Source organism: Prenolepis imparis, unplaced genomic scaffold (genome assembly GCF_030444845.1).
Source record: "Prenolepis imparis isolate NDT839.2.m4 unplaced genomic scaffold, iyPreImpa1.0 SCAF_1, whole genome shotgun sequence".
NCBI classification, from domain to species: Eukaryota; Metazoa; Arthropoda; class Insecta; order Hymenoptera; family Formicidae; genus Prenolepis; species Prenolepis imparis.
The window spans coordinates 6,581,297-6,593,361 of NW_028141159.1; the positions used below are offsets into that span (position 1 = coordinate 6,581,297).

A 12,065-nucleotide genomic window follows, 5' to 3' on the forward strand; every position below is an offset into this window, starting at 1 on the left:
AGCTTTGATGGCTCAAAAACTTTGCCGGTCGCGCATTTCATTAAAGAAGTTATATGTATCTCCATCGTCCATTATTACATCTCTTGAAGAAGCTTGCCAGAAGGAGATTCGATTTTCTATCGGCTATATTCGCCGTAAAGTCAAAATCTTTCGATAAAATACACGCGTATCGGCTGTGTATATTTGAGAATACGAGGATTATAGATTATTAAGCATTGAACTCTCCGGCACTCGATAAGCCGTTCAACTTTTTTTCCGCGGGATATTCTACATTTCTCTTTTCAAAATACGCCTCATACGAGATATACAATACATTGATATATATCCCTGGTGAAAAATGAACCAGCAAAAAGCTTCCGATATCTACCTCTGGAAAGAATATCGATAAAATCCGGATGACTTTTCTTAACAGTCTTCCTTGGCTACCCTCTCGGTCATAAATTGCATTCATGGCTCCCTTTCTCTCTCTCTCTTTTCTTCCCCAGCATAAATAATTCAATCAGCCTATTATTCACATCATTCTAATGCGAATGTTATATACTTGTGTGTAAGACAATTTTACACAAGAAAGATTGTCAAAATTCAATCTTAATAATAATAATCTAATTAGTTTAATGATGTTAATATGTAACCTTTGTCAATACCTTAATGAAGCGTTGCGTCGCTAAAAGCAATATACTATGTATATATGAAAGAAAATCTCTATTATTATTATACCTTCTATTATATGAAATATGTATGTATATATTGGATAATATAATAATAGCCTATTATCCTCTCATCAAGCATAATTGAGAGCGATCGTGGTAGCGTCGTCTGGCGGATAAATAGAGGCGATAAATAAGATTTACACGGCCGTCTCCGGCTGGCTAGATGCTGGCGGGACAAACGACACATCGTCGCGAAAAGAAATATTGATGCGTGAGCGATGGGCACTATTATCACGGCGATGAAGAATGTATATCGCGTCCGCTAGTTGGCCCCGATGACACAAGTGGCAATTCGAGTGATAGATCATCATTTGTCCGGCGCGAGCGCGTAACCCAAAACGTCTCGAGGACTGTTTACCGGCGCGGCGCACAGATTTACGGCCGAGTATACATCTTTTTGCTCGTCTCGCTTCGCCGCTTCGTACCGGGGGTTGAAATGTATCCACCGAATAAAGCACCTTGCGATGGGTAACGCGCGCTCGGTCCAATCGAACTCTCGTCTCTCGTTGCGGTTGCGCGCCGAGAGACCGATATATATTTACGATTTCCCTTCTCTCGTATATAACGACGAGAATCGGGAGGAATCCTTCCGCGATTCCCTCCACGTATGTACGTCGATCGCGATAAACAGCGACGACGAGCGCGGATGTCACTCTCGAACGACAAATTATTATTAATTTACAGAGCGAGTGCGCGCGCGTTGCGAACCGACCGGATGACGCGGATTCCCCATGTTCCTTGCGTCATCGTGGCGCCGTGTGCGACAAACGAGCGCGTTGTGTTATAAAATTCGACAGAAATTGGCGAAACATGATTAATTAGCGGCTTCCGTGTAATGAACGTAGCGTAACGTTGCCGCTGGAATATTGATGGTCCTGCGATTTAATACGACCCAATTAGGAAGCAGCTATCATATGACCCCGGCGCACCACTGGATCCTCCTCCCTTTTGCCATCATCCCTCCGATACGTTTCTGGTGACTATTCGCTTTTCCTTTTTTCTCCGATTTTCTTTATTTTCCGCGTGCATATATGCAACTGTTTATGATTCCCATCACTCTCTCTCTTTCTGTCTCTGGCGTGGCCCGTCCATCATCCCCCTTAACTTAAGTGCACAGAGAAGCTTTGCACCACCTGCTGTTATATTTTCCGAAAAGGAGCTGCGGTATGTTATATTGTTACATCGGATAATAGGTAATACGCTCGTTAATAACAGTCTGCGACATGGATGACACGTAATTGCCTCCGTTTCTCGATAGTAACGGCCGCCGATACTCTTCACCGCAGGGCTTCCTTCGTGTTTCGATAAGTAGCTGAGAACTTAGATGCAGTTTGATATAACGAGCTGTCTCAACTCCTAGTGAGAGTCCTGAATTGAACGACCATCGCGATCTATCGTCGCAAATAGATTCGTGCCAAGTTCGCTCAAAGGCAGAATATATCTATCGAGTATCCCGATAACGGGGGCAAGACATTATTCCTGTTTTTTAATGCTTAAATCTCACGTTGCGCGTATAAACACATCTCACTTTTGATATTCGCATTAGAGAAATATGCGAGATAATCAATTTGATTTATTATTGATGCCCGAAGCACGGATGTTCCATTAAATATTTACCGCGATATATGTTATATGTTTTCGCTGCTAATATAATTATCATCAGCCGCTTTTATTCCTTTTTCCCATTACTCGATATCGTATTATCATTTATATTAATTAATTTTCGTTTCTCATTATATCGCATTTCCGCGACATCATCCAATGACAGGTATTGTTTGCTGACGGCGGAATTTTTTTTCGAAATTACTCGCATAACTACGTTATTACTACTTAATCTAGTAGTACTTAATCTAGGCTCCTCCCCCTTCCGAAGGGAAGAAGGGATTCGTTTCATTCAACTTACGGTAATACTCCCTCGACGTCGAAGAAGTGAAAATGAAGATGAACTCGCTCGTTAAGTAGACCATTGAAGAAGTAGTGGCACTCCGTGCTACGAGGATACAGCCCAGGATAATTTGGCGACGCGAACGTACCATTCCGGGTCTCGTTGCTGTTAAAAACAAAGGCACACGGAAACTTATCCTCCTGCCGACCTGTCGTTATCCCGAAGTCTGAAACAGCCAAGCAAATTATATATTCGTAAATATGCTGCAACTTGAAACGGGTCGATGCAAGCATCAGACGAGGGAGACGCTAAGGGAGCGTCTTCCCTTCTCTATTTTTCTCGTATTTAAAAACAAACAAAACTTTATTCTTTCAACTATTTTTCAATTAAATGCCAGTTTTCACGGTATTTGTCAAAAATAGAAGGGAGAAGCAGAGAGAGAGAAAGAAATAAATATATAGCAGCATAACTAATTTAATTTAATTTCTGGCGTGCTAAGCGTACAAAGGGATCTCTTGTTGTTTTTTTTTTTTTCCATTATTCTCTCATTTATTATCCTCGCGTACTTCATTATTACAGGAGAGAGGAGGGGTACGTTTATAATCTCCTGAGCGGCTTAATAAATATTGACATATACTAATGGCTGTGTGTGCAATTATTTGTAATACAAATCATTGGCGGTGCAATCGTGATGTTGTAATAAAAGCGGCCGAGAAATAATGAATAATATCGAAGTAATTACTAATGTATTATTAATCGACAGTTTCAATATACAGACAGTGTCAAAATCAAATATTAAATCCCGGGGAGGGTTTCGAAACACATCGTTCGCGCGCGCGTTGTACATGTACAAAAGCCCGTGTAAAGCCTGCGGCGCGGTGGCGCTTGTTCTCATGCTATATTGCTTGCAAGGCGGTTCGCTGACAACGGTTTGATGTCGGAAAATGCGACGCGTGTCAGAACGACGATCTACGAGGCTAAATTCGACGGTGTTTTCGCTGCGTGACGCTGCACCCCGCCCTCGGTTGCATCGACAATCAGCGAGGCTTTCAATTTCAAGCTCATTTGAGTCTTGCGAGAATTCGATCTCTCTCCGATTGTTGGTCGTGTGGACGAGCGAATGAGAAAAATGACAAATAAAAATTATCATACATCCCATCCTTTTTTTTTTTAATACGCGCTTCAATGTCGCTCGATCTGTCAGATGCCGCGAGGAACCAAGAGCATATATTCTCAAAGAATTGACCGAGATCAATCGGTTTAGCTTGTTCGAGCGAAAAACCAGTCACATGGATCGTTCGATATTTTTTTAAATTCTTTTCATTTTGTCATCGTAAGAAATTATTTCGTTCGGCACGTTCGAGATATAGTTATATAATTCTATTCGGGCTGATCCGTCGCTGCGACGGACAAATCGAGAGGCACCTCGGACCGGCGGGACGTAAAATAATTGAATAACTCCCTGCAAACATTTCAAGCGTCCGCGTTGCTGGCGCGACTTCGTGACCCTCTCCCTCTCTTCCTCCCCACGACCAACACCCCAGCCGATTAAAATTTCTCGACAGAAGCGGCCGAAACCTCATTACGGACGACTCAATTAACTTCGATCGCGACCGGGACGCCCCAGAGCGACGGCTGCGAACCGAGGAACGGATGGTTTAGGAAAGATTCCCGGCGCTTCCTTCCGCCGGGAAACTTTCCCGGAAAGTGATTTCCATCCCTCGTCCGCTTTTTCTCTCCTGTTGAAAAATATTCGTCTCAGCGACACGTCGCCGTAGGCGGCGCGGCTACTCCGAGAAATGGGATCGCATATACGCAGCAAACGAGACAGAGAGAAACGTCGCGAGGGACTTCCTAGAGGAGAGTATGTTAATTACGAGATCGGGGCCCGTTGTCTCTCTCTCTCTCTCTCTCACACACACACACACACACACACACACACACACACACACACACACACACACACACACACACACAGAGGGAAAACCGTCCGTTTGAAACGACGGCCGCAGTTACTACGGAACTCCTCTCGAGAGTTCCTAAAGTGCGGTGCACCTCGTCCGCGAGGTCCAAGTTTCTCTCGTGGCTGTAAACATCGAGTAATAAGCTTCCGCGAGACTTTTGCGCTTAGTTAGCCGCATTTGTTACGGTCACCGTGTACGGTCACCCATGTCCTGTTGTGGTCGGCTTGGAAGAACCGTGGAAGGAGAGACGAACAACGGGTAGACACGGGTCGGTCTCTAGAGAGAAAAGTGCGAAAACGCGTTTGAAAAGCGCCGGTAGTACCGGAGAGAAAGAGCGAGAGTCGGTCAACCCGACCATTTTTCCTGTGAATCTTTTCCTTTTTAGCTCACCTCCCATATTGTCCCTTTTCATTCGCGACGCTAGTCTATCTCCTCCCGCGCGACTTTGTCTACTTCATATTCATAAGAAGTGATATTAAAATTCACGGTGGTAATCCACAAAAATTGCGAATAATGCATAGAGATTGGCACTCTATTTGAATGAAAGGAGGTAGATAGAATTTAGGCGATTTTTTTAAAAATCAATCTATATATATCTTTTCCTTCTCTTTTCCTTGTGTACGCGTAAATGATTTTTGTGATAAAATAATTTTAAAAAAATTGATTTTTCGTACAAGTGCTACAATTGTGCGGGAACGTTGTTTGAACGGTGTTTGTTACCATACTTGTAATTTTCAATACTGCGCGCGGGACAAATATAATAGAATGTACATATACAGCCTTTTTATTTCGCGTTTTCTCTTTTCTTCCTCTCCCCGCCTGCACAATCGGAGTGAATATTTCACGTTTCAAATGAAAAAATCTGTAGTCTTTTTTTATTTATGTCCATTGTGTGTAAAAGGTTTGTAAAAAATCTCGTACTGTAAAAAAATCTCGTATAAAAAAAGAGAATATTTCCCTTTTTTTCGTTTGTTGGTCACGACAGTATCAATTCGCGGAAGCATTAAACTTGCATTTATGCATATTTGTCAGAAACGAAAATTCTCGATAAAATTGACATCGAGAATGTTATTTCGCAAAATTGTTACATTGTTATATAATTATTTAAGTTATAAATGTATAGTATACTGCAGAAATAATACGCGCGATCTCTCTCTATGTCTCTTTATCTCTTTCTCTTTCTAGAACGAACGTTACATCATTGTGATCGGACGACCGATCGTATATTCGTCATTTAATAGAACCATTAAACATGCACACAGTACGTCGTATTTTCGCCGGATGAAATTGCCCGACTGCAATTAAGGTTCCGGATTCGCGTTCGTCGCATCGTGATTTTTATTGTTACGGGCTCGTAAAGGGTGCTTCTTGGCATACTAGAGATATCGCGAGCGTTTAAGCATGCGATGTAATGTTACCGTGCGAGTTAAACTCGAGCGTTCGCGTATATAGAGTGTATGGGAAATCGTATAAACGCGAAATGGAGGTGATTCCTCGTGCAAATGCAAATCGAAAATGTAGAACCAATTTTTTTCAAGATCCTGCCTTAGAGAAAATGGACTTTGAATATTCTTGAATCGATTTTCAATTCGTGTGAGCACTTGATTAACAACGAGAATCAGTTTGAAAGGATTTTGCTACACGATTTTGCACAGTTATTTCATTTGTAAATAACGTTGTAACTTGGATAAAAATATGCACGTACGTTTTTTGATAATGCATTTATTTTATTAAATTACATATTGAAACATTATTGAAACATTATTGAAAATGTTGGTCGGCGAATTAAAGAAGTGTGAGTTGAAATAATAAATGTGTTTCCAAATATTTACTTTTTCAAAATCGTGTAATATTGTTTTGTAATTGGAGATAATTTTGATTATTTCTAGCATAAACTATTTCCGTACTCGACGAATCTTCAATTTTCTCGAAAATAAAGATTTAAATAAAAAAAAAAATTTATTCCACATTTTCGACTTGCTTTTGAAAAATCACCTCCATTTCGCTTGTACCACGATTTTTGATACATTCTGTACATTGTTCCGGATACTTTCGGTTCTCTCGTTTTCTTGTAGCGTGCACGTTTTCTTATGCATCTTAGAAAACAACGACGCTCTTTTTCTTGCCGTATCTACTATTCACTGTATAATATTCTCTCTCTTTTTCGTCTCCGCGTCCCGCTTTCATATCTAGACTAAAGGAATATCTTGATTTACATAACGCGATATCATCACACAACGTGGAATCCGCAAAGATATTTTAATCAGCTGAGCGTGATATACGAGCGTATGTTAGCGTGGACCGCAAACCTGTCTGGCGAATTAAGCGTGGAATTTGGCGCTGTTTCGTTGTTCGCTGCATCTCTGTGGTGCAGCAGATGTTGTGTAATCAGAGCGATTAAACTGATTTTCATAACGCGGGACGAAAATTAATTATCAGAAAGCGCAAAGATTTGTAGATAGGTACAAGGTGCAGATATTTAATTTTCCTCAATTAAATACACGAGTCTGCGTTGAAAATGGAATTGTGGAAAAATATTCGTATCGGAAAATATTTCCCGATGGGATTGAAAGACGCTTTGCAAAAAATGCATCGTTCTCGCGTGATGACTATCAGCTGGTCTCGATTAAAGGGAAATAAAAACTTGATAAAATTTTTCATTGAAATTATGATAGGCGTGTTTATTAAAATTTGATAAAACTACATTAAACGCCTTTTAACAATTGCGACATGATAATGAGGCAAATTTTGTCGTTTTTCGCGGACAATTTTATGATAATCGTCGAGTTGGGAAATAGTTTATAATAATAATCATGATTTTGCCAGCCGCGACATCTCTATACATTCGCAATCTTATAGCTCGATCGAGAGTATGATAAAATACGACCATAGGGATCAGAACGTTTCTCGGACGCGGCACAATTTCGCCGATTCATCGAGAATGAAGTGATTTGCGCGCACAAAGCGTCATGTAATTAGCGCAGCGGGACAAACAGATCGCAGCATCCGTGTCGCACCTGATTTTAATAGAATTTACCGTCTCTGATGATCGGGTATAGTGTAAATATTTGTTGAATTATATATGTGTTCGGCATTCTCTCTCTTTAACGTAATGCGGAATAATCGAGAGCTATTGCTAAATCAGCTGCTTATTATCAGTGCACCTACTGATTACGGCTGAAATTATCATTCACTATTACGACGCACCATTAGCATTACATAGCACGCGCTACATTGTGTCAGATATACGTGTAATCAAATATACTCGCGCGCGAACCCACGTTTAGGGGGGAGATGTGCAAAAATTAGCGCAATAGAGAGACTTCTATCGCCATTTTACAATTGAAATCTAATGATGGACTAATTTCGAATTTTTTTATACGCGAAACTTGAGTAAGCCATCGTTACGTGACGCTTTGGCGACGTCGTGCATTCTTTCCACGGGTGATCAATCGGAGTGAATGATGCGTGCGTTCTACGCGCGTAATTCCTTAATGCGCGAGCGCCGCGCAATTTGTCTCTCCCGTTCCGACCGTTGAATTTCGACGTCGAAATCGGATATTTATGACACAGTCGCGCTTCGCTTTATGACATTTCCCGATAGCTCGATTCGCGACGAGCAACGACACGGTTAAAGGCATCTCCGGATAACGTTCGATCGAACCTGGCCGTGATCCGATATTCATTTGCGGCGTCCGGAACGGAGAGAGTGCACATCTCTAGACACACACATGTAAGCACATACACATACATCTAAACGCGTGTATCGAACTTAAAAATATGACGCGCGTCTCTAAATTTAAAAATGACAGTTTCTGATTTATTCTATCTCACACGTGCGAGCGCTCGCCTGGGGGATTCGATAAATTACTTTTCTTTTTTTTTTTTGCGAGAGTTTTCTCGCTATCAGATAAATTAAATTTCCACGCGTAATTAAATTAAATTATAAATATAGTAATAATATAATATATGTATAACAAAATAATATATAAAATAATAATAAATAAAATAATATAATAATAATATAAAAATAATATATAAAATATTAAATTAAAATATCAATCTGTCCAATTGCGCGTACTTATTCTGTTTGCTATAGACTTTTGTTATACCGCGTTTATTCAATCTAAGAAAGGACCCCCGAGGAGAAAGTTGCGCAACAATTATTCACTTATTAAGCGTACCGTTAATAAAGAACAAGAAGCTCGTAATTTACCGAGTGCCCCAAGCATCGCGCGCCTTTTCTCAATTGCAAGCTACAGGGGAATTTGAAATACATTTTTCATTGTCCGCTTTCGCAGCGTGGGGATTTTAACATTTAAATATCCTGGTAGCTAAATTCGTATTAAGATTCCATAAAGGTGCAGATTGTTTGGAATTAAACGTGTAGAAAATACACAGTTACTGGGACACCCCGTACATCGAAAACCCAAAGCCAGAAAAAATGGCAGAGGGAGATTAGATGGACGACGGTGAAACATCACGCAGTCTCAATTAATTTCGAATCCGAAAAAAATTGGTAGATTGATCAGATCTACGTGTAGAACTGATAATATATGTATGTTGCCCTCGCTGCGCGGAATGTTGTTTTTCACAGAATATCTGTATCTAAATTTGTTTCCGATCAGTTAACGGAAGTGTTCAGCGAGAGACATTTTAATGTATTATAATTTAATCGGTCAGTTATTCATCCGCGTGGCGAACACTCTGCGTCAGTTATCCGTTGTGTTAACGCGTAACGCATCGTTCATATTGACTGATTTTATTTCGATGATTATCGGCAACGTGCCAGAAAATATAAACTGTCCCGTCCGATTGAGTGCATTACGATATGAATAAATCAATATTACTAAGTTCCCAAATGGCATCATATCGAACGTGTGTATATAGAGGGCATAAATAAATGAGTTTTCCGAAATGTTCTTGCGAATTATCGAGACCCGATGGGGCAGTGGTAGATTGTGCGTGTGTGTGTGTGTCGATGTTTATTACCGGGAAATCATCGAATTAATACCCGCGAGCAAATAGTTGCGCGCGCGATGGTTCTTTAATGTTTATCGAATATTTAGCAAAACGCGCGCGAATGTTGGATAACATTGTGAATTATCCGCATAATTTCGGTGTTTAAATTTAATGATTGCAGTCATTTATCTCTTTTTGCGGTGGTCTCGAGAAATATTATTATAATACTATATACATATATTCCGAAAATCGATCGATATATCGCTTTAACGTTTGCTCTTACGGTCTTTTATATATATATATATATTCGCCGCTTGACATCTATTTCGAATTTAAAGTACAATTTAAAGTACAATTTTGGCTGTGCGTGATGGCTTTTTTTTTACTTGTATCGCTGGCGTCTCGTGTTTCGGCATAGAGTTTTCATTTTGAAATGATCCCGGTCTGGATACCCGCGTTCGACCCGCTCTTTTTTTTCCGATTGCATCGTATGTTTCATTCTCGCAACAAGCAATGTCCACTGCCCCTCCCGATTGCGCGAAGGGTTTAAAGTAACGAGACCACCGCGCGTTTGTCCGCGCTTTGCTCCACATTTTTGCGGAAATTACAGAATGCCATTTGAACATCATACGTTCTGATGCAGATTGCAATTTCATGAAAATGGTAACAGAATTGATGTTTTATGCGAAATGACAGTCTCAAGCTACTTAGCCGAAAGATAAAGAAATATTTGAAATTTGTGGCTGCATTAGATCAAATGTATAAAGTAATTTAGGGACATATGTCGACATATAAAGATGATAATTTTGACGAGATTGATTAGTTGGTATTTTAATTTTCACAAATTAAACGAGATGTGCTTTAATTTTTATTATATATATAAGAGATTATATAATATAAATATTTAAATTTCCTTGATACTTGTGAAATAAACAGCTTTTTGTGTGTAATGGTGAAACAATATATATATATATTTTCATAGAAATATATTTCTTGAAATGTGAAATAAAAATAAATATTTGGTACAATAAATAAAACTACCTAAACATAACTTTTATGCGTAAAGTCCAGTGCTTTTGTATACACGAAAAATTTGTCACACAATTTTCATGAAATTGTTTTTGATATTTTCCAATAACATTGCGTCCGATTTTGTTCATTTTGCATTGTAATAAAAATGTCCTGCAATGGTTATCGACGTTTTTACGAGATTTCGGCTTTCTTACAATATTGTTAAATTATAAAAGCACATTGACATCACCCCGTTCGCAATAATACAAAAGATGTTCCGAAACTATCTTACATCCGTACGTTACATATATTATAACTACGCATGTTACACGCTGAAGGAGCAAACAATCTTGCTGTGTTTGTTGTTGGACAGCGTTTGTGCTATAAACTTTGGTATCGCGGGTACTCTCGGGATTGCGTGTCGGTCGAACGAATCTCTGTTAACCGGCGAGAGAGTTACACGGGAAACCTATTTTGTTTCGCCGTGGCGATTCCACAATTGAGATTCACGCACGGGTACAGAAAGAGGGAGGAAGAGAGAGAGAGAGGAGGGAAGAGAGAGGGTGAGAGAGAGTCTCTCGGCTCCGGTATTCGCGGCGGTATCCGGAGAACGGCGGATCCAATAAAATGGTACGTTTAGTTGCCCGTTACTCCGATAAAGCCTAGCCGAGGCGACCTACGGCATCAATTTTTCAAGGTTGCCGAGACGAGAAATTTTCTCCGTCTTGCTAGGAAGAGTCGCTCCTCTTCCTCCCTCCGATGAAAGCGGATACGTAATCTTGTGGCTATGTACTGGATATATACTGGGTGTATTGAAAGTGGCTATACTCTTCATACTTTACGTTTTAATGTAAGAATATTTAATGTATGTATCACATATATCTTTTGTTGCGAGACTTCTTGCTATTCTTCTTTTAAAATCTCATCATGACAGCTTCTGGGCGATATCTTTCTATCAGTATTTTTTAATATAAATCAAGGAAGATTTTTCTTTCTCTCATGTGCAGTTTGAATCATTTTCTACTAGATACGGTATTTTGGCAAAATATTAGGAAAGGAGTGTTGATGTTAATTTACACGTTATCAATTGTTATAATTTCAAGATTTATTGTAGAGAATGAAATTCATCATCTCCACTTTGAATCACATAAAAATCGCTCTTGGTTCTTGAGATATGTCATTTTGATATATCGTACTTTTAATCTTATTTTCACCTAAAAATTCTTTTCATGTTCTGCTCAAAAGAAAGTCAAAGTCGCACACTCGCGGTCGTCCGCTCTATGCGAAACGAATGCAACTCTATGTTAATTAGACTTTTTTTTAGGTAAAAAAAATTTTTAATTGATGCATGATTAAAAAAAAAATTTAATTGACGTGTGATTTTTGAACTTTTGCTGCATTCGTGTTTCAGGTATAAGTAAAGAAATAAATTAATCTTAATTTAATTATTCATCACCTTCATCTTCAATTTTCATAAATACCAGTAATCCATAAATCAATGTCACCCCATTTATATCTTGGAAATTTATAATT

The 12,065-nt window shown here is 39.4% G+C and overlaps 2 protein-coding genes across 2 annotated transcripts in view; one reads left to right on the forward strand and one right to left on the reverse strand.

Moving 5' to 3' along the window:
- LOC145944101 (uncharacterized) overlaps nt 1-12,065 on the forward strand; it is a 327,150-nt gene that overhangs the window by 213,867 nt on the left and 101,218 nt on the right. The gene's annotated exons all lie outside the window — the stretch shown is intronic.
- The window catches only part of Sol1 (CUB domain-containing protein Sol1), a 281,663-nt gene that overhangs the window by 9,101 nt on the left and 260,497 nt on the right, over nt 1-12,065 (reverse strand). Inside the window, exon 11 of the mRNA XM_083052020.1 lies at nt 2,614-2,821. Within this exon, the coding sequence (XP_082908146.1) occupies nt 2,614-2,821 (208 nt within the window). The remainder of the gene's footprint in view (nt 1-2,613; nt 2,822-12,065) is intronic.